The sequence below is a fragment of the Pseudorca crassidens genome, chromosome 21 (genome assembly GCF_039906515.1).
Source record: "Pseudorca crassidens isolate mPseCra1 chromosome 21, mPseCra1.hap1, whole genome shotgun sequence".
Classification (NCBI taxonomy): Eukaryota; Metazoa; Chordata; class Mammalia; order Artiodactyla; family Delphinidae; genus Pseudorca; species Pseudorca crassidens.
The window spans coordinates 8,652,230-8,679,865 of NC_090316.1; the positions used below are offsets into that span (position 1 = coordinate 8,652,230).

General features: G+C 41.7%; 1 protein-coding gene across 4 annotated transcripts; it reads right to left on the reverse strand.

The window, feature by feature from the left end:
- On the reverse strand, window positions 1-27,617 carry ASH2L (ASH2 like, histone lysine methyltransferase complex subunit). Of its 4 annotated transcripts, none has more exons than XM_067721721.1 (17): window positions 27,362-27,616; window positions 26,629-26,695; window positions 26,364-26,509; window positions 23,370-23,458; window positions 22,994-23,088; window positions 19,383-19,478; window positions 18,614-18,709; window positions 17,666-17,741; window positions 16,876-16,893; window positions 15,106-15,199; window positions 14,145-14,362; window positions 6,735-6,902; window positions 6,252-6,445; window positions 3,261-3,353; window positions 1,602-1,700; window positions 815-874; window positions 1-718 (listed from the first exon to the last, which is right to left on the reverse strand). In XM_067721721.1, the coding sequence occupies exons 1-17, from the start codon at window positions 27,547-27,549 to the stop codon at window positions 611-613; spliced, it is 1,905 nt and encodes a 634-aa protein (XP_067577822.1). In that variant the 5' UTR covers window positions 27,550-27,616; the 3' UTR covers window positions 1-610. The 4 variants fall into 4 exon arrangements, with proteins under 4 accessions (XP_067577822.1, XP_067577825.1, XP_067577823.1 ...); XM_067721724.1 differs by lacking the exon at window positions 27,362-27,616 and adding an exon at window positions 26,910-27,253; XM_067721722.1 differs by lacking the exon at window positions 16,876-16,893 and having other exon boundaries at window positions 26,364-26,515; window positions 27,362-27,617.
- Window positions 27,618-27,636: the final 19 nt, after the last annotated feature.

Sequence of the window (27,636 nt, forward strand, 5' to 3'; positions counted from 1 at the left end):
CACACTCGAAGACAAGTTTTATTTGGGAAGAGTTTCTAATTGTTAAAGCTGCAAGCAAGTTCCCTTCACAAGTATAGTTCTACTATAGATCCCGGTGTTCGAAGGTACACCTCAAAATTAATAACAAAAACACACCCACGGTGAAAGGGAAGAGCTGTTAGACTGATTTGGAATGTACAGCCATGGATTTCAGCTGTTCTCAGAAACAGGCCCACCACTTCCTCGGGAACCAGGTGGGAGGGAGGCAATGCCCGCAGAAGGACATGTCTTTAAACATGTTAGCTACTTGGGCAAGGTTACCCACTCCTTAGAAAACACAGTAAGCAGCAAGTCTAGCTGGTGGGGTACATGGCACAGGCCCAGTTCACAGGGCGCTTATGGGATCCCAGGGTCGGCAGCTGTTGGGAATGGCACACGAAGTAAAAGCCGTGATAGAAGGGACAGTGCTGAAGGGCAAGGAGTCTCTCTCAGACCCACCCGGCCTCTAATTTGCTACAGCAGAGGCCACGTTCTGCAGTATCTTCAGGAAAACATTTGTCACAGTTAAAAAACAAAACCCGCTCATATTATTCCCCAGGAAGTCCGTGTCTGCAAAGAAAAAGGGACTTGGTCAGGGTTCCCACGGGGGACTCCGCCTCCCATCCACTTCTGTTTCCACGTGATACAAGACGTCAGCCAGAGTGTGTTCCACCACGGCGCCCCAGCCCATGTCACTCATCTGTGGGAGGAACAAGGAACAGATAGGTGAGGTGAGACTGGAGTAACCGCAGCAAGAAGACTGAGGACGCACGCAGACATGTTCAACGTTACTCACAGGGCGGTACATGAGATCCTTTGGAGGATACTTGAAGCATGGTCCAAAGTTAATGGAGACCTGGGATAAATTCAATCCAAGCAGACATGAAGAAACAAAAGAAGAAAGTAGTGAAAACCTTAATGTGACATGGGAAATTTCTCGCTTTAAATGTAGCTGTGATATTCACGGTATAACTGAAACAAATGATATACATTAATACTGCTAAAGGTGGTCAATACCCTATAATAGCCATCAAGAATTAGGTAAATAAAATAAACTTGTGCTGATTTTTGTTTATAACCTAAAGAGTTCCTTATATTACTTCAATGGGGGCTACTGACAGAGTAAGAGGACATGGAAACTTCCAGGCATTGCCTTTTCAAATAATTTGGTTTCTTTAGCTGGTAGGCTCTAATGATAGTCCCTTCATGCTGGATCATATTTTTTTAAAAATCACTATAAGCAACAGTTACTAATGATGGTAGGTTATCACGACACATAACACCAAATTGACTTATGCGTGTAAATACTTTATATCCTTTATACTGAACAACAGTGACCACATAGTACATCCAAAGGAAAGGTATGGGGCTTTACAATAACTGCATGATCTTTACCTGTCCAAGCAAATACTTCGTGGGGGACCCACATGTTTTTGGAACAAGCAGTAACAGTAGGAATATGCTCCCATCCCACTCCTAGGCCTTTCACATTTCTTTCTAGAATCCCATCAGTGGCTCTTTCACCACAACCGTCCACCTATCTCCCTCAGGTTGTGTTCATAGGATGAACAGACGATACGTACCGTGCAGCTCTTGTACAGCGAGATGGCCGGAAAGTAAACCCCCTCAAAAATATCTTTGTAAGCCACACCTTGATTGACACCATTTTTATAAAAAATTATCTGAAACAAAAACCATGGTTTTACTTCAGAATTTTAAAAAAGAACAAATTAAAAAAGAACTCCGTTGGAGAACCCTTTATCAGCAGTATGGTGGCAGCATTTGAAGAAATCCTAAGAATAGCATGTAGCTTGTGTAACAGCAATAGCTGACATTTATGTAATACCTTAGATTTTTCAGAGCCTATCTACGTGCTCTATTCCAGCTGGTCCTTAGGTTTTGGGTTTTTTTTGAGGTGCAATGGTGCCTTTTTTTTTTTTCTTGGTCCTCAGGCTTATTTGCTTTCTGAATTCCTATGCTACTTATATCAAACAGTTCCACTTTCTGTTTTTCATTACATTATATTTATAAAAGGTAACTGGTCATCCACTGATCCCTTGGAACTATACCCTTTTGAGCTCATTTATCTGTCCCCTTCCCTTGCCTCAGGTTCTCACTTCTGCATTTCTACTTTGAAAATCTCGCAGGATCTTCTGTCAAAGTCTCTGAATCCGGGCTTCCCTGGTGGTGCAGTGGTTGAGAGTCCGCCTGCTGATGCAGGGGACACGGGTTCGTGCCCCGGTCCAGGAAGATCCCACATGCCGCAGAGCGGCTGGGCCCGTGACCCATGGCCACTGAGCCTGCGCGTCCAGAGCCTGTGCTCCGCAGCGGGAGAGGCCACAGCAGTGAGGCCCGTGTACCGCAAAAAAAAAAAAAAAAAAAAAAAAAGTCTCTGAATCCTTATTTCTTTGTCCTTTCTCTCTCAAAACTATCCGGAATATTCTCTTAACCACTATGGATGGACTTCAGAAAAGGCTCCTTTTTCTGAAGTAACTTTCTCTACCTCTTCTTCCCAGCAAGAGCTATCTTCTGCCTGGCTGTATTTTCTGGCTGTGTTATCTCCTTAGTTCAATTAACTGTTTCCCTTTACTACTTTTTCCCTAAAAACAATTGGAATCCTAGTTTATTTCTCCTACATTTGCTTGTATTACTGATGCAGGTGGCTTCACAGCATTTTTATGGAAAAATGTTTCCAGCTCAGAACTTTCTTCCATCCCTTCCCCTTCTATTTTGGGCCTCTGTGGTTGGTCCAGATGCACCAGCCCTTCTTTGATTGTGCTATGACCTTGGGCAAACATGTTCCCAACAACCCTGGAGAAGGGAGGCAGAAAAGTTCTAGAAGGCACTGAACGAGCCATCACAGCTCCTGCTGCCCCCCGGGTCACATACCGAGGCCCTGAATCTCCTATTCCAGTTTCCTCCTTCCGCACTTGCTACCTCCTCTGACAAAGGATAAGTATCTCTGACTTGCTTCCTCAATTGCCCTCAGGCTTTCTTATTTGGCCACTGTTTTATACCCCCTTTTCTCTAAGAATCCAGGTCATTGCTCTCATAGCAGCAGCAGGTAGCCCAGAAAGAACAAAACACGGCAGGCAGGAGAGTGCGCTGGCCCTGCTGCTGCTGTGTTAGCAGAAATCCCTTCATCCCTCCTGTGGGACTCAATTCCCTCACTTTCATAATAAGGGGGTTGGACCCAATGTTCCAATTCTTCTAATTCTGACATTTTGATGACCGTGACTCACCTCGCTATGGGGAGTCTGCTTTAGGCTCTTCTCTGCTTTATCCACAAAGTCTTTTTCTTCAAAATACAAATAACTCTTGAACTTTATCAAAGCCTTGAAAACCAAGAGAGAAGGAAAGAAAAAAAAAAAAAAAGGAAAAATGAAGCATCAGCTACATCATCATGGGGGAGGGGGGGGAAGCCAGATTCACAGAAATAGCACTGAGTCCTTGTGTTCTGAACAGAAATTTAAAATCTTTGCAGTCAGCTTTGTTAGATTTTGAACAACTATGTGTGTCTTTAGAATTACCAGATGGCACATGCTTGTTAAATATTTTCCCAAAAGGCCCTTACTAAGATTTGGGGGGGGGGTCACTTCCTTCCCTCCTAGTTCCCTACCTGTTTCTCCCACAGGTGGTCTCTGGGTCACTCCTTTCTTACTGGTTCCTAAGACTCTGTTTAACTATTCACTCCCGGGTAAACATATGGCATTAATTTTTTTTTAACTTGTTTTTGTGGCCGCACCACGTGGTTCGTGGGATCTTAGTTCCCTGACCAGGGATTGAACCTGCACCCTCAGTAGTGAAAGCGTGGAGTCCTAGCCACTGGACCGCCAGGGAATTCTCTGACATTCATTTTCTTCTGAACAGTTCCACAGTATTCCATTTTATGGACATATTAGTAATTGCTTATTCAAATTAAAAACAAATTTTTATAATGGAAATGAAACACTACATAATTTTAAGGATTCCAACAGTATCCTCGCGGTAACCGTACACCTCTGTGCACTGTAGAACCAAGCACTCATATGGCTGAAAGTTCTAGGTGGTGGCAGGAGTGACGACAGTCAGCAGTGTGATGCCACCAATACAACGTGCTCTGACTGCTTATTATCAGAACAACCTTGGAGGAGACACCACCCGATTTAAGCACTTACTCTAAAGCTACCATAATGAGGATAGTGTGGCATTGGCAGAAACAAAGGTCAACAAATAGATCAGCGGAACAGAGAGCCCAGGAATCGATCTCCACAGTCACTGGACTATTGGCAGAAATAAAGGTCAAAAAATAGATCAGCGGAACAGAGAGCCCAGGAATCGATCTCCACAGTCACTGGACTGTCACAAAAGGAACCAAAGAAATGAGGAAAGGAGTTTTCAAAAAATGGGGCTAGAATAAGTGGGTATCAACACAGAAAAAAAAACCCTAAACTTGGGGGCTTCCCTGGTGGTGCAGTGGTTAAGAATCCACCTGCCAATGCAGGGGACATGGGTTCAAGCCCTGGTCTGGGAAGATCCCACATGCCGCGGAGCAACTAAGCCCGTGCACCACAACTACTGAGCCTGCGTGCCACACCTACTGAAGCCCGCACACCTACGGCCCGTGCTCTGCAACAAGAGAAGCCACCACAATAAGAAGCCCGTGCACCGCAACGAAGAGTAGCTCCCGCTCGCCGCAACTAGAGAAAGCCCACGTGCAGCAACGAAGACCCAACACAGCCAAAAATAAATAAATAAATTTATAAAAAAAACTAACCTTGACCTCTACTCCACGTCATTCACAAGAATGAATTCAAGGTGGATCAGAAACCTAGATTAAGAGCTAAAACCATGTTTTCAAAGAAAACATGGAAGAATACCTTCATGACTTCCTGAGAGCAGGCAAAGATTTATTAACTCATAGAAAGCAATATAATTGTAAAGAAAAATCTGAGATGCACTTCATAAAAATTAAGAACTTCAGTTCATCAGAAGACACCATTAAGAAAATGAATAGAAGAGTCAGAGTAGGAGAAAAATACTTTTTAAAAAGCCATTTCCAACAAAAGACTGTAATCCAGAATATATGAAGAACTCCTACAACTCATTAAGACGACGAACAACCCAATTTTTTTAAAAAGTCAAAATATTTGAACAGAAACTTCACAAAAGAAGACAGATGAATGGCCAGTAAGCACATGAAAAAATGTCCAGTATCATGAGTCGCCAAAGAAATGCTAATTTAAACCAAATGAGATACTACTACACACCCACCAAAGTGGCTAGACTTGTTTGGTAACAACAAATGCTAGCAAGGATGTAGTGCAACTAAAATACTCATACGCTGTTAGTGGGAATGGAGAGTCTGACAATCTCTTATAAAACTAAATGTATAATGACCCAGTAATTCTATTTCTAGGCATTGACTAAAAAGAAATAAAAACACGTTGACAAAAAAGGTCTGTACAAGAATACGCATAGCAACTTTATGTATAATAAACCCGAACTTGAAATGGCCCCAGTGTCCATTAATAGGAATATGGGTAAGCACTGTGGTATCGCACAATGGAAACTACACTGCAGTAAAAAGGAGCAAACCACAGATTCCTGTAACAGCATGGAAGAACCTCAAAAGCATTATAACAAACAATAAAAGCCAGACACAAAAGATCACACACTGCATGGTTCCATTTACATGAGTTCAAGAACAAGCAAAACTAATGGAACAGAATTGTGATGCGGGGAAAAATTCACAACAGTAGTTGCCTCAGTGCCGGTAGGAGCTGGCACTGACTAGGATGGAGTATGAGGGAACTTCCTGAAGTGTAAGATTCAACGTCTCCACGGGGGGTTGGCTCAACCTCAAAACTCAGTGAACGTACACTTAAAATTTGTACATTTCATTTTATATTGTAAATTTTATATCAAAAGAAAAAACTAAACAAAAGTTAATCTCTAGCTAATGATATGCACCCTTAAGTACTTGGCAGGGGTTAAAAAAACATGGGTGTATGTGTGGGTGGGTGGGTGTGCGGGTGGAGGAATGAATGCATAACATGTTAATGGCAGAATCTAGGTGATGGGTATTCGGACACTGACTTTTAAGTTCTTTCAATTTTGTTATGTCTTAAAATTTTCAAAATGAAATGTTGGGAAAGATGTAAATGGATAAGCATCATTAAGAGAACACACAGTTGAAGCCATCAGCTGCCACGGGTCTTCAACCCAGGAATCTCTCGGGAGGACAGACTCACCTTATCTTTATAGGTATCGGGCAGTGACTTGGCTGTCTCTGTGTCTTCAGGAAGACTGATATAAAATCCCAGGACATCTCCCTGTCCATAGCCAGAAGAGTAGTGTTTGCCAATGGACTGGTGGAATTTGGTCCCCTTTTTGCTCCGCCAAGAATAGCTAAATTTATCATAACCTAAGGGAGCTTGAAGGTTACCTGTCCCAATAAAAAGATATACAGGAAGTCAGAACTGCAAGTCAACTCTGGTTTGCTAAAGGAAAATATTCTCCTTTTTTTACTTTTTTGCCAGTTTTGTAAAATGGCTAACGAACTATTTCTCACAAGCAATGAATTATAAAAATATTCCTAGGAACTGCAAACCACCTAAACCCTCAGGAATTGAATTTTATGACCACAATCCAATAAGCATACAAGTCATGAAGCTTAGCCAGATGGTCTATACCTCTCCACCAGTTGCCACGTCCGTATCATAGCCCCAGCTTACCTAACGGCTGGGACCAGCCCAGTCTGGCAGCGGTGTCTGGCGGCATCTCATCCACCGTGATTTCAAAGTACCAGGCACCTTTCCGAACCCCATGAGAAGCCCGAACCATAGAGTAGCCCTTCTCTCCAACCACAGTCAGCCGGTCATCGGAGATCTTTAATTGGGGAGCTGTAGTGATGGAGATTAAAACAAAGGCCTGCAACTTATTTGAAATACTTGGAGACAACTGCCACAAACTCTTATCCTCCAGTAAAACGAAATAAAAAATCAGAAATATCAAGTCAGGAATTTGAAATATTAGTTCAGGAGTTTAAAAGTCTCCAGATATAGATGAAGGAGGAGAAAGAAAGAAAAAGGAAGAAAGCTGTCGAGTAATCAGTTTTTATTAAATGTGATTTTTTTTTTTTTTTTTGCGGTATGTGGGCCTCTCACTGTTGTGGCCTCTCCCGTTGCGGAGCACAGGCTCCGGACACATAGGCTCAGCGGCCATGGCTCATGGGCCCAGCCGCTCCGCGGCATGTGGGATCTTCCCGGACCGGGGCACGAACCCATGTCCCCTGCATCAGCAGGCGGACTCTCAACCACTGCGCCACCAGGGAAGCCCTTAAATGTGATTATTTAAGATGGCAGGTTAAAACTAATTATACTTGTCTATTCCCTAATATAACAAACCAATTGTAATGTGTTTGGATCCTGATGTGAATAAACCACCCTTTACAAGACTTTTTATTTGAAACAATTTCAAAGTTTCAAAAATAGTGGAGTCCTCATATGTCCTTCACTCGGCTTGCCAAGTGCTAACACCATCTGTGACCATCACACAAGGATCAAAACCAGAAAATTGACACTGACACAATACTGTTACACTAATCTATAGGTCACCTTTGAGTTAAGCCAGTTATCCAAATAACATCCTTTTTTTTTCCAGGATCTAATCCAAGATCCCCCATTTCATCTAGTTGTCGTGTCTCCTCAGGTCTTTCATGACCCTGACATTCTGAAGGGTACTGGTCACTTGGTTTGTAGAAATGTCCCTCAAACATTTGTCTGTCCGATGCTTCCTCCTGTCTGGGTCCAGGTCATGCCGCTGCCGGGACACCACTGCAGTACTGCTGGGCCTCTCAGTACGTCAGGTCAGGAAGCACATGCTGTCCAAATGGTGATGTTAAACTCTGATCACTTGGTTAAGGTGGTGCCTTCCAGGTTTCTCCACTATAAAATTACTATTTCCCCTTTGTAATTAATAAGTATTTTGTGGGAAGATAAAAAGATATTTGAGACAATCAAGGAAATCTGATTTGGACTGAATTCAGATGATAGCAAGGAATTATATGTTTTGCTAAGTGTAATAAGAGCTTGTGGCTATAAAAGCAAACTCCATACTCCTTAGAGATACATATTTTTAAGAGTACATAGGGTGAGACTTCTTAAAAATTTTAAAAAAAGAGTGAAATAAAGGAGCGGATAAAACAAATATGGCAAAACCTTGATAACTTAAATCTGGGTGAAAACTCTATGGAGCTTCATTGTATTCACCTCTCGACCTTTGCGTATAGTTTGAATCTTACTTTACTAAGAGACCATTATGTAACATAAGGGGACAATCTAAACCAACTGGAAGGGACACTGTGACTTGGAAGTTGGAAGTGAAGCAAAAAATGACAAAAGGCGGGAGAGTATTTTTGTGCTGTGTAGGTTGATTCTATAGATGTAGAAGCATCTCCAACCCAATTAAGACTTAACTGAGGGAAAAGCATTTGAAGTAGTATTTGTGGGACTCTAGAAGTTGTCTGAATTCTGCTGGAATAACAAAATGTAGTTTCATTAGCTTTTATAAAGGCTTACGATTTATGAAGTACTTTCATAGGTAGGTAGGTAAGTAGGTAGACAGATGGCCAGACAGACTCCCCCTCACAACTCCCACCTCCAGTGGAGAAGCAGACCACGTGGCTGTTCAAGCTCACCCCGCAGCTGGCAGAGCCTGATTGAAGCCCTGGCCCTGCACTCTTTCCGTGACCCCGCAATGGCTCTTGTATTCAGGAGATACAATGACAACCTCCCTAAATTAAATGCACATTGTTTAACAGAGCTTTCTTAGGTAGCTGGCAAATTCTACCTTCTCAAATACAAATACTTCTTCCTTTACTCCTTCCTGATCAATTCAGTCCTAAAGCCATTAGGTGGGGCTGAGCAAGGTTAAGTGTCTGTGACAGAACAGGATATTAAAGGGTCTACCTCCTCACAAAACTTTTTAATTACAAAGGGAAAAAAGAGCAACTTTCCAGTGGATAAACCTGGCAGATACCACCTTAGCCAAATGATCAGTGGACATCACCAGTAATGGGACACATTCAAGTCCTGCACCACCTACAGGATGTAGTATGTGAGATTATTTCTGTGATATTCCTGTTGAAGATGCAGAACTTGGATCATTAGGAACAAGATGAAACCAAACTGAGGGATATTCTGTAAAATAACTGCCTTCTAACTTTCAAAAGCCTCAAGGTCAAAGTCTAGGAAAGATGGGGAAGCTGTTCCAGACTGAAGACTTAAGAGTCACAACAACTAAATGCAGCAAATGATTCTCAACTGGACCCTTCTGCTATAATGGACGTTCTGGATCAACTGGGCAAACTTGGATAGAATATGAGCATCGGATGGTAGTAATCAGATGCTAATTTCCTGATTTTGATCGTTGTGTCAGCTCTGTAAGATGTGAAAGTTTAAAAAAATATCCACTAGTTCCTTCATATTCTTCCTTTCAAGAGGTGGAGCCTAATTTCCCTCCACTTGAGTGTGGGCTGAATTTAGCAACTAATTTCTTGTAACAAATATAATGAAGTTGAAGTGACTGTCCCACTTCAAGACAGGTCAAACTCTTTACAGCTCTCTTGGAGAACTTGCTCTAGGAGAAGTTAGCTTCCATGGATGAGGACAAATTAGCAGTCTATGGAGAGGCCCACACAGTGAGGACCTGACGGTGTTCCATCAAAGCCACGTGACTGAGCCATCTGGGAAACAGACCGCCATCCCCAGCTAAGAGCTTGACTGCAACTTCCTGAGTTTTCCTGAGCCAGACCACACAGCTAAGCTGCTTCCAGATTCCCAACTCTCAGAAACTATGGGATGATAAACACTGGTAGTTTTAGAATGCTAAGTTTTATGGTAATTCATTATGCAGCACTAGGTAACACAAGGAGAATGTCCCCGTTTGTAAGAAATACACAATAAAGTTCTCAAAGGTGAGACAGCATCATGGCAGCTGACTCTCAAGTAGTTCAGGAAAAAAAAAGTTTAGTACCGTTCTTACAATTTTTTTTAATAAATCTGAGATTATCTCAAAATAAAAAGTTTAAAAGATACAATATAGATTTACTATTAACTTTTAAAAGGCTCAGCATAAACAGCAGGCAGCCACTGCTATCCTACGTATTAAATTCTAACATGTTACTGCTAAATAAGGGCCAGTGTTCTCCCATTTTTTCCCCTCCAGAATTATAGCTATTATGTATAGTGAAACACAACAAGGCTCACTTCTTGAACCCTGAAGTCACTTATTTGGCCCTTCCTTACTATCAAAGTATGCTTGTCACTCACAGGAGTCAAACCGATCCATGTACAATGGTCATTAAACTGAGGGATTATGTCCAAGTGACTTCACTTGACTCTACTTCTGAAGGACTAGCATCAGTACAAGTGTTACAGCTTTTAGCATCAATTCAAGAAACAATGAATGGGCTTCCCAATGGAATAACTATATGGACATGTTTAGATTCAATTCAAAGAAACAACTGAAAGAGGCATATTTTAAACAATTGTGGAAATGTGAATATGGACTGAGTATGGAATAATTAAGAAATTATTATTCACCTCTATCAGGTAAGATAATGGCACAGTGGTTATGTTTCTTAAAATCCTTGTTGGAGGGGCTTCCCTGGTGGCACAGTGGTTGAGAGTCCGCCTGCCGATGCAGGGGACAAGGGTTCGTGCCCCAGTCTGGGAAGATCCCACATGCCGCGGAGCGGCTGGGCCCGTGAGCTATGGCCGCTGGCCCTGTGCGTCCGGGGCCTGTGCTCCGCAGCGGGGGAGGCTGCAGCAGTGAGAGGCCCGTGTACCGCAAAAAAAAAAAAAAAAATCCTTGTTGGAGATAAATACTGAGACATCTAAGGGTGAAATAATATGCTATCTGGATTTGCATTAATACTTCAGAAAAACAGCAAAGAAATCCATGAGGTACACTTGTCTAAAAGTAGTTTATTTAAATTCACTTTCACATTCTAACAGATAATGAATGCTATTCTCTGAATAATTGAATAAATTATGCCATTAAAAGAACTATTATACATTAAAAAGAGTTTTGCATGACAAAAAAGTCATAAACAAAGTTAAAAGACAACTGACAAACTGGGAGAAAATGTTTACAACGTATCCCACAGACAAAGGGCTAACATCCCTAGCATATAAAGGGACAAAAGACCAAAATTCCAACAGATAAATGGGAAATAAAAACACACAAATATAATTCACAAGGTAGTGACTCTTAAACATGAAAGAAAATGTTCAAACTCAAAGAAACACAAATTAAAACACTGAGATTCCCATTTCTCACCTCTCAGACTGGCCAAAATTAAAATCTAGGACAACACCTTCTGTTTGTGAGGTCATGGGGAAACAAACATTCTCTACGTTGCTGGTGGGAATGCAAACCGGCACAGCCATTTGAAGGAGAATTTGGCAATATCTAACAAAACTAGGTATATACGTACTTACCGTTTGGTCCAGCAATTCCACTTCTAGAATTCAACCATGAACGTATACCACCAACAATACAAAAACACACACACCCCTGGTTATTCACTGCCTCTTGATGAATCCAAAATCCTGGAAACAATCTAAATGCCCATATTCAGAGTGGTTGAATAAACCATGTACATCCACATAATGCCATATCATAAAGTTAAAAAAAGAAAAAACTGAGGATGAGCTCTTTGAACTGGCGTGGAGTAACCGCATGAACCAAAATGCAAGACTATCTACAGTATGCTGCCCTTCATGTACGAAAAAAGGAGATAAAAGGAAATACACGCGTGTGTGCTCACCTGTGCAGAAGAAATAAAGGATGAACTAGAAACCAGAGAGACTGGTCATGTAGAGGGTGGGTGGGAAAGTGGGAGAAAAAGAGGAAATGAGAGTGGGGCAGCAGGGGTGAGGAGGGATGACACTCTGGGCAAACCTTTGTGAAAAACAGTAGCTCTAGAACTACAGTAATGTTGCACATACCCTTCAAACTCTCCCCTGACACAGATGCACATGCCCCCAAGATGTGGGAGAACCCCAAATGGCATACCAACACTAACAACTGAGCCTACCATATCACAAATGAAAAACATAAGCACACTGAAGGAGGTGGGGAAGGAAAGAACTAATCTAAGTTAGCATTATCCTGATGGGATATGCAAGGCTAAGACAGAAAGAGCTGTACATAAATGCTGTAATCTAGTTAGGGAATGTTTCCTACAGTGGTTTGCAATTCTCAAACCACCTTATGTGCATATTAGACATGAACGAGTAAGAAAATGTATTGGAGGTAATTAGAATCAGGTTTTACCGTTCAAGAAAGAAGTTACAAATATGGAAAGGTGGAAGGCTGGAATAACCTTGTGGTGTTTGATTAAAATCCAAGGTAGCAAAGTAAACTCAGTATAGGCATGTATATATGTGTCGTTCAGAATACGGACATACATTTCCCACCTCGGTTCACGGAGGGAGCCTAGAAGCAACACCCTGTAACAGTAAGCACACAGAACACTCACATCTTCATTTCTAAACACCATTCTCCAATCAAAGGAACCCGGGCTCTTTGGAGACGGAGCCGATACTTGGCCTGGAGCACGGAAAATATGAGATGAACCAAAAACATCTTGTGACGTCAGCAAGTAAGGAAAAAAAGGTGATGGGGCTTATCAAAAGGACACAAGATTCCATTCCCAACAACGTAGGTGGACCTGGAGGGTATTATGCTCAGTGAACTAAATCAGAGAAAGACAAATACTCTGTTATCATTTATATGTGGAATCTAAAAAACCAAATGAATGTACATGACAAAACAGAAAGAGACTGACAGATATAGAGAACAGACCAGTGGTTACCAGGAGGAGAGGGAAGGGAAGAGGGGCGAGATAGGGTTAGGGGATCAAGAGGTACAAACCACTATGCATAAAACAAACACCCAATAAAAACATAAAAAATAAATAAAGCAACTATACCCCAATTAGAAAAAAACAATGATGCTTTAAGGATATATTGTACAGCATCAGGAAATATAGCCATTATTTTATAATAACTTTAAATGGAGTATAATCTATAAAAATATTGAATCACTATGTTGTACACCCAAAAGTAATACAATATTGTAAGTCAACTATACTTCAATTAAAAAAAAAAAAGGAATCAACCTAAAGAAGCTCCTAATGGCCAAACCTGGAGTAATTTGAGCAACAAAATAAATATCTGTTAAATGCACACTGATAAAAATAATCAATTAAATAATAAAGAAAAGGAATAGCAACGATCAGGCAAATATACCACATTAACAACTGTTGCCGACAAGATCCACTGATGGATGCTAAAATCAGTGGGCAAAACTTTACAGAGAAACGGGATACTTGCATAGCCTCGCAGCATCTTTCCCTAAGATATTTATGAACTACAAAGGGAAAGACAATAGAGACAGCAGAAACCACCTTAACACCAATAATAAGACAACACAACCAATAATAAGACACATCGACATCACCAGCTCATGAGGTGATGCAGTGGGAAGGATTCATGTCTGCGGTGTTCTTCCAAAAGTGCAACACCTCAGTCTAATCATGAAAAAAAGTCAGACAGACCCTCACTGAGGAACAGTCAACAAAGTAACTGATTAACACTGCAACAGACTAAGGAGAAATAACTAAATGCAATGCGAGATCCTAGAAAAGAGGCGCTAGAGGAAAAATTGGTGAAATTGAAATAAAGTCTTTAGTTTCATTCATAGCATTTACTGATGTTATTTAATCTCCTGGTTTTGATAACTGTACTATGGTTATGTAAGATCTTATTATTAGGAGAAGCTTGATAAGGGATATATGGAAATTCTATTATTTTTGCAACTGTACTGTAAGTTTAAAATTAGTTCAAAATAGAAAGTTAAAAAAAAAACCCACATACCATATATAATTGGCTAGAGCTTATAAGAAGAGAAAAGGAAGAAATTATTTCTTGCACATCCCAGCTGGGTGTAGTCAGAGATGGGGGTAAGGGAGTGGTAGCAGAATGACGTGTCCGTCGAATTCTAGACAGGACACAGCTGACGACAGAAGTTCAAAGTAACACTGGGTCCAACACGAACATTAATAGCTTACCTACCTCGATCATGTAGGGCTAACAAAACCCGTTCATACAAGCAGGCTCTGTAGAGGTCTCCAGGAATCGGTTTTCCTGCCCAGCAGTCGAGTTCAAGCTTCTCAGGGTCAGGGGCGTGGGGATCGGGCTCAGCTAGAATATACCGATAGCCATCTTTGTTAAATGGGTGTTCCAAGGGGTAGCCATGAGGGGGAAGGCGCTGAGCAGAAAACAAAGGGTCACTGCAGAAAGGAAAAAATAAAATCAAGAAACTAAAACCCCCTCTAGCTCCAGTGCCTTCAATTCTGTAAGAAAGGCCTCTGATTTATTAGAGTTCTGCTGGAACACATGTAACTTCAAATGCTTTTCATTATTCAAATAGATGATCCTGCCCTCTGCAGGCAAAACGGGGAAATGAAAATTACTTTCATCTGTATGGATACCTATGAAACTGAGCCAGTAGACCACAGAGAAAGGGTGCAGAGGAACAAGGGCAGCTGCCTTTAGCATATTTATTACTGTAACTAATGAACAGAAACTCAAAAGATATGAGCGTTTACTACCTGTTTCCAGGCTGAATGAGAAATGACCTGGATTTCGCCACCTCAGTACTGAGCAAAGTGAAGGGAACAGCCATCAGAGGGGAGAGGCAGAAAGTTTATGTAAAAGAGCTAACATTCAGTATCTGTTTCACTCTCTCTGGTCCCTCTACTCTTCCTCAAGATGCCTTAATGGAACTTTACTCCCAGGTAAATCACCACAGGTGTGCTGCCCCAGGGCTGTTGCCCCAGGGCTGTTTCACTTAGTAACAAGTTCCTAAAACAGGTCACCTAGTCTGGGGCTCATTTACCCCTCAAAGTGCTAAGGATTTGAGAAAAAGAGACAGGCTTGCGTCCTCAGACACCTGAGCCCTTCCCCGCTGACGGACTCTGCCAGCCGCAGAGGGCACTCTAACAGTGGTGAGTGGGGTGGGTGTTCTGCCCACCTCCGGGCCTTCTTGGTGGTCCCCGTGGCCCCGCCATCCTGCTGTTTGCGCTTAGCTCCTCTTCCTTTTCCACTGCTTCCCGCTGCAATTCCCCCTTTAAAGAAAAGGCAGATCACTTTCAATGAGCTGTGACAGATGCCCCATGGGGATGCTAACACTCCCAGCGTGCATTTGTGTAACACCACAGGAGGATTTCCTGCCTGAAAGCAGACTGCGCTTCACTCTGGTTCAGAACGAGTCTGCGGAGCGGCTCCCACCCCAGGACTCTGGGTTCTGGCAGTAAGTCCAGTGAACCTAGCACTAACGATACCTGTGTTATAGTTTAGACCTTCACTTCTTAAATGAACTGCAACTACTAGTACACTTTCCGAGGATGTGACACAAATGCATTTTCACTCGTTCAGATTCCAAACACCCACAGCTAGAAACAAGCGCATGGATAAAACCCTTTTCCACCCAAATGAATACAAACACCCGTAAGGAGAGAATATCCCCACTACAAGGGGGGTGCGCGCGTGCTTGAACTCCACATGGCGCACACTCCATAAGCATAAGAGAGGCACAGCACCTGCTAAAGCACTGGACTTGAATTTCCAACAAGACAAAAGTACACCAAACGTGGAAAACAAAAACAGAGGTACTAAAAAGGTGGTTCTGTCCAGTGCCGCTAGGCATCCAGTATGGTTGTCTGTGACACGAGCAGGAAAGGCGGCTTTAAATTTAGCAGGCGATCTTTACAATTATTAAAATTGTGCCAATGCCCCAAATTTAGGTTAGACTAACCTGGCTTGTGGAATTAAGAGAAAATACCCATAGAGAATTTATAAATTTTATTTTTTAAAAAATGAGCTACATACAAGGGCCACAAGGAATACTACCTTGTATATTTCTAAAAAGGTACTCAAATATTTGTCCAGTTCTGTCATTCCTCTCAGTTTGTTTTTCGAACTTCCAGAAAATATCCCTGGACTGTAGGAAAACACCTTTATGTAAACAACTGCATGAAGTACTGTATCTTAATTTGGGGCAAGCTTGGAAATTATCAGCAGTTCTGCTGCAATAAAAAGAGGATCAATGGGCTTCCCTGGTGGCGCAGTGGTTGAGAGTCCGCCTGCCGATGCAGGGGACACGGGTTCGTGCCCCAGTCCGGAAAGATCCCACATGCCACGGAGCGGCTGGGCCCGTGAGCCATGGCCGCTGAGCCTGCGCGTCCGGAGCCTGTGCTCCGCAATGGGAGAGGCCACAACAGTGAGAGGCCCGCGTACCGCAAAAAAAAAAAAAAAGAAAAAAAAAGAGGATCAAGACACTGAAGGCAGGTCATATTCTGCGTAGACAGGACCAGATTCATGCTGAACTTCCTTTTACGAACATACCAGGTTGTCATTCCTAGTCCTCATAAAAGGCTTAATGTTAAACGGCTGCAACATTAACATCTCTAGTTCAAGTTACCTTAATCAAAAAACTATTAAGTTTTTACTGGCATCTGCATTTCAATTATTTTGAGAGAAGTTTTAGATCCATCTTGAACAAAACAAGCAACACAAAGGGGACTGCTGGCCATGTTAGGCAGAATATGACAACGTACAAGCTTCCAATTACTAACATTAAACCGGAACTACTGTTTCATATCGAGTGCTACTGCCACCATCTCCACAATGCTTTAAAAATTTAACTTAGGTTTAGCTTCTACCACAACTCAGCGAAAAGCATTTTCCAAAACACAAAATACTTAAGTCTGAGAGGCTGAAAGAAGACAGAGGAGGAATTCACCTCCAAAAGAGGCTCCACCTGTAAGAACAGAAGTGGCACCATGTATTCGTCAAATGTTAACAATTAAAAGGAGATTAAAATTACAATTATGTAATTTAACAATTACATAATTTTTACAAATAATGTAAAAAGATGAACAATACACTTAGCTATTTCCCACCCATCTTAGAATATTAGTAACAGTGGAATGATTACATATTTAAGATGCTACCACTCCAAAAGACAAGGTAATGACACCATGTGTCAGATGAATAGCTAGCTACCTCCCCATTATACCCACTCTCATTAGATTACCATTAGCAGCAAAGGGCTTTCCTGCTCTTAGATGGGTTAGAGAGAAAAATATGCTACAGTGGGTGATCAACACAGAAATGCTGCCATGTGAATAAGCTGAAGATTAAGGGCAAGAAAAATGAGAAGATGGGCAGGAAGTGTATTATATAACAGCTGAATTAAGGAAAAAGAGTGCAGAGCAAGTGAATCTAAAGTGTTAGTTATGAAGATACAGATGGGGAGTCTAATATAAACACAGCGAATCTGACCTTAAAATTGTACCTTGCTTTATGCTAAATCTGTTTCACTTAAGACCAAACTGTAGTGTAAAGTGACAAAAAGTTCTCCCCTACTACATCTGTCAAACCCTTGGCTAGCTCCTAAAAATTGAGATTTGGACTTTAAAGCATCTTAGTAAATATCCAGTTAAGAGTCAACCCAAAGACTGCCCAATTCTAGGCACATCTGAATTCAACAGCTTACAAGTATTTCATCAATGAGACACTGAAACACTTACCATTTAGATTCCCACTGGTAGACACGGCACTGCTTTGTTTTTGGTTGTCATAAGCAGGACCAATGTTACTAAGATCCTAGAGGGAAAAATATTCAATTATAAAGGGAGGCTATCTAATCAACCCAACCTGGCAATGCTCAAAAGAACAGGAGAAATTCTAATTGAATGACAACCTAGATCTGAAACCTGCAGAGGTCCCACACTTAGATGCTTCAGGGATCAGCCAGTAACACATGTGACGCAGCCAAGTGTCAGGCTCCAAGTGGTTTAAGAATGAGGATGAGTGGCAACCAACCCGTGCTGGGGGGTACGGCCGGGCCGAGGGAACACCTCCCTGTGGGAACCAGACCCAGTGTAGTCAGAGCTTCGGATTTTTTTCTCTTAGAGCTTCGCATTTTACAAGAAAAGGCAGAAATCTGAATTTCCATATGAAATCTTAAATTTTCAATGTGGGCAAATCAAACATTTTAAGGCACAACTGAAAGATTTGACCTCCTGAGATGCTGAATGTGACACCTGCCATTTAAACAAAGAGGGGAAGTTTTCTTTTTCCTCATATTATGCTGGATACACAACACAAATTCTTCTTCACAGCAAATTTTTCTTCACACTAACAAATGTTTTTAGAGCAAAATTTGAGATGGAAAGAAAAGGAGAAATAACTTGCAATGGCATATTTGTGTTACAAGTGAGGGAATGGAAGTTAAAAAAGATAAAAATGACACGCATCGAGTCATAACATTTTAGGGAAGGGCCAGAACTAAAACACCAGTCTCCTGGTTTAAGGTGAGTGTTCTTTCTTTCCATGTGTAGTAAGAACCATTTATTTGGAACCCACCATGCTATGGGCATTTGTACATGGCGAACATACAAATGTCAACAAAGCCTGATTCTCTCTGTCCCCATGACTTAAAAATCAAAAGGGGATTATGAAGCATATTAATGTACCTGATCCAGAAGGCCAAATTTGGGGTAATCTTCTTCTGGGTCCTTACTCCCAGGATCGGGGTGTTCCTTTACTAAGAATACATCTCTTTCTTTACTCTAAAAGGAAACAGCATTTTAGTATTACTGGAAATTTTATACTTAAAATGAATGGATGATGAACCGCTAACTCCAATCCCTAGGTGTAATCTCCAAATCCCAAAGCCCGCCCCCCACCAGAAAAAAACCCAACACACAACAGTATTGTTTTTCCCTGATTAGAAAATTAATGCATGACCATCAAAAAATTCAAACAATAGAGAAACTTAAAAAAATGAGAGCCACTGTCCTTCATAACCCTCACCCATCCCTGCGTCTCACAGAGATACATACTGTTAACAGCTTGTGCTGACTTCTCCCCAGGTGCTCTCTCTAATTCTAAGGACAATAATGTTCAGAGTTTTTTTTTTAATCAAAGAAAACAATTGTCTCCAATTTCAATATAAAAAATTATACTTGCCAAAGTGCACTGGACAAAGGTTTCAGCATCGTACATAAAACTACCATGTCTTCATTTAAGACACAATGTGCAATTTACTGATTTTGTGTGAAAACTATTAAAATTTACAATTGCGCTCCAAGATTTAATACTAGGTTGTTCTCATTTTCTCAGTCATCACATTATTTCAGTGAGACCAAAAAAATATATATACACACACATATATATATATAAATTCTTACAAGGAACACTGGTTTTCTAAATGTTGAGTCTAGTCAATTTTAGCCTACTTACCATCGTTTTAACAATGTTATTTGGCCAGGTCATTTTCCCAGGTCTCTGTCTGGTCGTCATGCACTCCCAATATTTATCAATAAATGGTATGATATCCTAATTTTTAAAACAAAATATACTAAAGCTTTTACAGTTGCTTTCAAAATTATATTCACAAAAAAAAAACGCTGCATTTTCAAAGACCTTGTCAGAATCAAAAGACAAATTCATGTTTTGCCTTTTAATAACTGAACAAATACATAATTGCATGCGAACAACATATAGGTTGTGGGGAATTTCAAACAAGTATACATATACAAGGACTTCCCTGGTGGTCCAGTGGTTAAGACTCCGCGCTTCCACTGCAGGGGGCACGGCTTCGATCCCTGGTCGGGGAACTAAGAGCCGGCATGCAGCAAGGCGCAGCCAAAAAAAAAAAAAGATTCTGATTCAAACAAGTATATACAACTCTTAGTCACATAGGGCTCATAATCCAGTTAAAGGGAAAAGACCTGCCCTAACTCTGTAAGATGACTCCCAGGTACTCTCTCTCCTGAGCTCCTGTTCCTTCCCACCAGAGACATCTCCACCTGGAAACCCTGCAGGCACCTCAGACTTCTCCTGACCGAGACTGAACTCTGTACCTCACCTCATAAATCTGCTCTTAACACTCAGAATCGCCCGTCACCCAGAGTCACAGGCTTGACACACGGAGTCACTCTTGTTCTTCTCGTACAACCTGCGCATCTAAATGGTCACCACGTGAATTTTTTAAAAATATTAATTAATTTATTTATTTGGCTGTGTCGGGTCTTAGTTGCCGCGTGCGGGCTTCTCTCTAGTTCTGGCGCGGGCTCAAGAGTGTGAGGGCTCAGTAGCCTAGCGGCATGTGGGATCTTAGTTCCCCGACCAGGGATCAAACCCGTGTTCCCTGAACTGGAACAGCAGATTCTTAACCACTGGACCACCAGGGAAGTCCCACTAAATGAATTTTTAAGTTTCAGAAACTTTTCACCAATCAGGGCTCCTTTCCACCCCCACTGCTTTGACTGTGGTCCTCGCCAGTCCCTGCCTGCACGACTACAACAATCTCTGAGCTTGATCCTCTGGCACCAACCTCCCCCCATCCTAGGCCACCTCCCCCAGCCCACCAGAGTTTGTCCGCCGCTAACACCTTCCACCAGAATCAGTTCCGTGAACACCAAATCTTTACTAAAAGGAACCAGGCTGAATCAGGCAAAGCACAAGGGAAGACTGGGATGTTTTGTTGTTCCAGAAAGTAAGGAAGAGTTCAAAGACTGAAGAGGGACATATCAAAAAGTGTCAGGAGTCAGCCGGGATGGGTCTACACTGGTCAAATCTGCGCATCAGAAATCCAGAAATCTCATAATGGACTATAAAAATCAGTGATTCTTAAAATGAAAAACAACAACAACGGTGGGGGGGAGGACTCTTCTTTACAGAAGAACTGTAAACGAGTAAATGTATTCTGTTTACAATGACCATTCTATTAACTGCTTCAGGCTAGGACAGTCAATGGCTGCTACAACCACTGCTTGAAAGGATAAATTACTTAATAATTACAAAGAAAAAGGGGTCTCTTTACAATGGAAACATCAAGTAGTTAAATTCAGGACAACTAATAAATAACCTCTTTACCCAAGTAGTCAAATTTAGGATCACTAATAATAAAACAAAGCAATATCTTATGTCTCCTGATGTGATACACAGAAAAACACACACGATCTACATAATATTCTTGCCAAAAATGTTTAACCCGAACCTAATCATAAGGAAATAATCAGATAAATGCAAATTGAGGAGCATCATGGCAAATAACGGTCTAGGCTCTTCAAAATTTCAAATGTTACAGCAGACTAAAATAACAAAGTAAAATAAAGGAACTATTCTAGAGATAAAAGAGACATTACAACTAATTTTAATGTGTGATCCTTGATCAGGTCCTGGATAGAAGAAAAAGCTATGACGGATATTATTTAGACAATAAAAATACTGAGAAAATGTACACTCAATACACAAAAATATAATCTGTATATATAAGATAGTTGTATTGCATCAACATTAAGTTTTTTCAGTATGATCACTACACTGTGGTTATGAGAGTATATTGGGTAAAGTGTAATATCTACAATTTAGTCTCACATAAGCTTAGGGGGAATATATAGATATGGGGAGATAAAGCAAACACAGCAAAATGGTAACAGCTGGCAAATCTAGATAAAGAATAAACAGATGTTCATTGTACTATCTGAATTTTTCTATATATTTGAAAAATTCAGAAAAACAATTTAGAGAAAAAAATAAGAGGCAAACCTAATCACAGTACACCTCTATTTAAATGCATTCTTTTTAATGTAGGAAAAAAGGTTGGGGGGGGGGTGAGGCGTGGGGAGGGGACCCTCTGCTGACTCCTCCGGCTTACAGGGTTAAGTCTAACCTCTCTGTTTAATAGAAAAGGCCCTGGTCAGTCTGATCCTGAATATATTCGTCTCACTAAATACCCTACACCAACCAGTGTCTTTCTTTTTTTTTTGGGGGGGGCCTGGCCGCACAGCTTGCAGGATCTTAACTCCTCAACCAGGGATTGAACCCGTGCTCCCCGCAGTGGAAGCGTGGCCCCTGCAATGGAAGCTCCAAGTCCTAACCACTGGACGGCCAGGGAATTCCCCAACCAGTGTCTTTCAAACTGTAGGCTGCAGTCAATTAGTAGGCTATAAAATCAACTTTGTAGGTGAATACTAGCGTTGACTAGAATAGAAAATATCGGCACGCAGAGGGAAAAGATCAGAGAGGGCCTCAGTTTTAAATGAGAGCGGGTACATATGCGTGTATACCAGGTCACAGCGGAAACTCCAAAGTTGTACAATTTACTTAAGTCATATTTTGTTCCCGTGAGTCACAGGAGGAAAGACTCACGGACGGGCTGATCATCTAATTCTGAGGCCTGACTTTAGTCATGCGGTTTTCCAGTTTAACAATAAAGGATGAATCTTTTTAATAAACTGGCCTTTTCCCCTGACAAAATCTGTGATTGGCATCCATAAAAACAGCTCAAACTAAGCTGAGAAGGTTCACCTCAAGGTCTGATTATTAACTGTGGGACAGACAGTTGTTTGTTTCTATAAAGCCAATCAAAACTATTTAAGGATTTATCTTTTTTTTTAAATACACTCTTTTTTAATATAAGGATTCATCCTTTTAATAGCTAAGCCAATGACACAATGAGCACACACTAGGAAGTTAGTAAATCACATGAAATGAGAACAAAGTAACCACTGAATTAGTCATATATTCATAAAAATTGGGGGGAAAGAACTTATTGTTAGACTGTACAGTTGACCCTTGAACAACTCTGGGATTAAGGGCACCGACTGTCTACACAGTCAAAAATCCTCATGTAAGTTTACAGTCAGCCCTCTGTATTCGTCGTTCTACATCCAAGGATTCAACCGACCTTGAAATGTGCAGTACTGTAGGATGTACTTAGTGAAAGAAACCTGCATATAAATGGACCAGTGAAGTTCAAACCCATGCTGTTCAAGGGTCCACTGTATTTAGAAGTTCCTCCTGATTCTTTGGCATAATTGCAATTACAATAATTCTATCTCTACCTTATCTTTGGAGAACATGGTTTTCGGATGTTCATCCTGTGTTCGGGACTGCCAGGTTAGGTTGGCCAAAGCACTAAGGCACATTTCTTTCAAGTCTATAAAAACAAAAAGGAAGAAAAAGTTACCTGTAGTAATATATCCCTGTTACCAAAAGAATATTTAACTAGGTGGTCCACAGATTAACAACCACAGCAGCAAAGAATAGAGTCATCATTTGATCTGAAATGGACAATAGCAATTATTCAGAGCTAAGCCCCAAGGTAACTTCTACCAGCTACCAAGCAAAGGTTTCCTGATTCGGCTGAGCCCAAATCCCTTTTCTTTGCCAGCTAACCAGAGGACAGTCACTTTGCAGTACTCCGGAGTTTGTCCTTACTTGCTTGCTTCCGGAGGAAGTAGGTATTCCCACTATGATGGCATACATTGCAGTGGAAACTGTAGTTGGTCATGAAAGGTAGACAGGATCTGGAGAACAGCCAAATTGTGCAAATTAGTGAAGTTCTGAACACACACTTATGAGAAGTAAATCAACGGGGATCCTCTCCCTCAGTGAAAGTTACATAATAACGCTAATGTATTAATATACTCTTAAAACTTAAAAAGGTCACCAAGGGAATTCCCTGGTGGTCCAGTGGTTAGGGTTCCACGCTTCCATTGCAGGGGGCACAGGTTCAGTCCCTGGTCGGGGAACTAAAATCCCACATGCTGCGCAGCAGGGTCAAAAAAAAGGTCACCAAAACAGGGCTCATATTTTTACAAATACCTGGATTTTTCTGTCAAAAAAATTTAGTAAGACCTTATCCACTATAGTTGATAATTCGGCATCTGCAAGGTTCTGACCTGAGCCCTATCCAAGCTAGTTTATTATAGTCTGTAAGCACCTAAAAGAGTATACCAGGCGACTTGTGGAAGAAGACAAAGTAGTCTCTTTAAATATTTTTACATTTAAATATCTGTATTTATATTATGTTCAAGTATCTTTGTAAAGTGCCAATACCATTGTTGGAAAGGGCAGACAGGTATAAAAAGATTAATTTTAAAATGCAAATAATTATTCAAGAACAACACAGAAGTCACAAAACATGACTTGCCTCATTACCAAATGAATCCTACAGATGACAGTCTTATTTAAGAGTTTAAAGGACCCAGTAGTAACTTCAGATTTAAGAGTTAGGGAAGATTTTTTGAGGACACAAATTAGGATTTGGAAAGATGAGTTGGTCTTCTTTTCTAGAGCCAAACTATTTTGTGTAGAGAAAGTGCAAACTAGGAGGCAAAGTGGCAAACTAGTGTACACAAGTTTGGCCAGGGGAGGGGAGTTGTCGGGGGTATGGTAAAATATAAGGCTTGAAAGGTAAGAAGTGCAAGAGGCCTTACATGCCCGTGGAAGTGGATCTTCTCTGTGGGTAACAGGAACATCTTGAAGGGGAAGCCACCTTGTAAAAGCAGTAAGTTTAGTGATAGGATGGGTCTGAAGGGAAGAAGAGATTAGAAACGGGAATATGGAAGAAGCTTCTGTAGCCGTTCCAGCAGAAGGTTAAAAAAAAAAAACCTCACCTCGAGTGAAACAATAAAAATGGAAAGGACAAGCAAGTGCACAAGAAGAAAAAAAATTGGTCAAGCTTGGTAGCTGATTTGATGGGGGCAGGCATGAAATAAAAAGAGTCCTAACCACTAAGACTGCTTGTATCATAGAGGAAATCTCCTAAGAGGTGAGCTGGCGGCAAGAGAAGGCCTGTTTGAAGGCAGAGAGGAAGAAACTGGTGGAGGGAGAGACTGAGGGCTAACAGGAACCATGCATTAGAGAAGTGTGGTGGCTGTACTGGATGACTGGAAAAGTATAGGGAGACCTTGGTCCTGAAAAGGAGAAAGTAAAAGAAAAACAAAAGACTGGTTTAAGTTGGAAGAGAAGAAATCAAAATAAAGGCAGGTTTATCTTGGACTTTGCTGAAACTGGTTTAAGGTATCCTTAAAGAGATGTGTCCAAATGTGTGTCTACTGCCACCACTCAAGGAATTAAGAAATATCCTTAGGACTGTTAAGATCGAGTTCCCTTACCTTTACCTCCCTCTAGAGCCCCTTCCATTGACAGTCCATTGTGATAAGCTCACTTACAGAAGAGATAGGCAGGTATATAGTTACCTAATTCAAACACAATCAAGTGTTTAGAGCAGCCTTTTTCATATCCTGCTAGCTCACTCACTTCCTCCATCTCAGCCATAAACGATAATCTGTCCCACCTGCTGGGTTTTAGGTATAACTTCTCAAATTCAGGTACAAACTGGTCTCTACCAAACCTCTGAACTGTGGTTTGATTCATTGCTGGATTGTTCCACATTATCACTCTGATAAATTTCCTTTCCTAGACCCTGTTTATCCAAACAAATTCTTCTTGGCAAAAGTGGCCCAATTTTAGGTCTAACTCACCAGCTTATATATTTTCCCTATAGGTCTTTCTACCAAGATCACTTCTTCCTGATCCTCCAGTAATTTTCTTTCTTTTTTAAACATTCTATCCTTCCTCACCAGTCACATATTAATAAGAACATTAGTATTTCTTTAACTTTTTAACTAGAAAGCAGTCCTCAAATTATAAAGGAAGGTTATTTCTTCACAAACCCATCCAAGGGGGATTAATTTCAGAATTAACAACACAGCCCTATTCTGAGAAAGTCTTATCTAAATTTATTTGTATAATATGGACCATAAAGAACACCCCAGAGAGACAGCAGTATCGTTATTTCCATAGACAGTGAGTCAGTAATGCTGCCTTGCTAGCTGTTGACCGAATACTCAGAATAAGTAAAGGCGCCTTTTATTCTCAATCGTTCATAAAATGGTTTTAATTCACTAGAAGAGGTGTAAAGACTGGAAATTGGTTTTGCTGAGGAGAGAATTCAGGACACCTAAAGGGAGTGAATTAGAAACCAAAAGGAAAAAAAGGATGGCTCAGGCATGAAGAGGACTGGCCATCTCAAATTTTTGACATCAGGCTTTTTCCACCATATACACCAACCCTTTCCCCCAAATCCACAATACCCAATACAAGGTTTAAATGACACTGTCTCAAATTTGTTTATTTAATGCTTTGTAATTACATGGTTTGTCTCCCGTCCAGGCCCTAAGTGCAAACACAGGGATAATAACTATCATTATACCTGTTAAGGGCTTGCCCTTAGTAGAGAGAAGACATGCTCAGGCTATTAAAACAATTCCTGATTCAAATCCTACTACTCAGTGAACAGGGATCAGGAGACACAGGAAACACTACGCATCTACGTTTGCCTAGACAGTGACTATTCAACTGTTGGACGTGTTGAGATCTAACATTTACAAAGTGATTCTTACAAAGTCTACGAAAAATACTCACGAGGTATCTATGCCAAAGGTGTCTGCTGTGAACCATTTGGTACATATTCCACACTGCAGCTCCACCTCTCCCAACTGGCGACCATTCTCTTCATCCACGGAGCCCGCCTGAGTATCCATCACCTCTGAAGTATCCCCAGCACCTTCCTGTGTCCACAGAACCATGAGAGAATCAAGTTAGTTGACCTGACTGTATTTTTGATTCGCTTAAAAACTTTAAAAACCAACCCTATTTTGCTTTGCAAACATCCAAAACAAATACTTACTAGTGTATCCTTTCCATTAGAGGATTCTGTCTCCAAGCCACCACTTACATCAACTGAGTTTGCATCCCTGTAAAATAAGGAAAGCACTCAGAAAGAAGAATTTTCAAGAGAAACACACCTGAAAACGCCTATTCCCAAAGATGATCAAAGTACAGCTGAACTTCACACTCCTACTTTTTTCAGCAAAGACTGTTCTCAGACTGGATGCCCAGCATTAGGAAGAATGCGGCCAAGATAAACCCAAGCCCATGGCGCATCAAGGAAACCTAATCGGCCCTTACAGACAAGTCTACAGGGGATGGAACTGGTCCTGGGGGAGGTTCGAAGAGATGCAGCTTTTCCGCTCTGTTTTCAGAGGGACCATTACTTCCACCAGTCTGGCAGCGCAAAGTGGTTTCCTCTCTGGGATTTTTGAAGGGTTCCTGCTAGAAAGTGACCTATCAGCACCCTGCTGGTGTGCAAGGGCCGGGAGGTAGGAGGAGAAACTTGGCCTAAAAGGTGCGAAAGAGGCGTAGCCCGAGATACAGTTCAGAGGGGACAGGCCAAGCGGCGAGCGGGACTAAGGTCCGGGAGGGCGCAGGGCGAGCGGCTGGCCGCAGGGCCTGGGTTCGGAAGGGGCGGGCCGGAGTGCTCCCGGGAGCCGCGGGATTCCGAGAGGGGCGGGCCTCCCTCCCCTCCCCCCCCCCCGTCCCCCTCCCTCCCTCTGTCCTCCTCGGGCTGCAGGACGTCTCACCCGCTTTCGGCCTCTCCAGAGCCAGGCTCCGCGGCTGGAGCAGCAGACGTCCCCTCCCCGGCCGGAGCGGCTGCTACCGCTACTACCGGCTTCGTTTCCCCTTCTTCTGCCGGTGTTGCATTTGCAGCCACTGCCGGGCCGGGTCCTGCATTCACTCCCGGGCCGGGTACGGTTCCCGCCGCCGCCATCACTGCCGCCTCCCAGACTTCTCGCGAGAATACTGTCTCCGTCTCGCGCGAGTTGCTCACTGGCCCTCTAACCTTCAAATAGTAAAG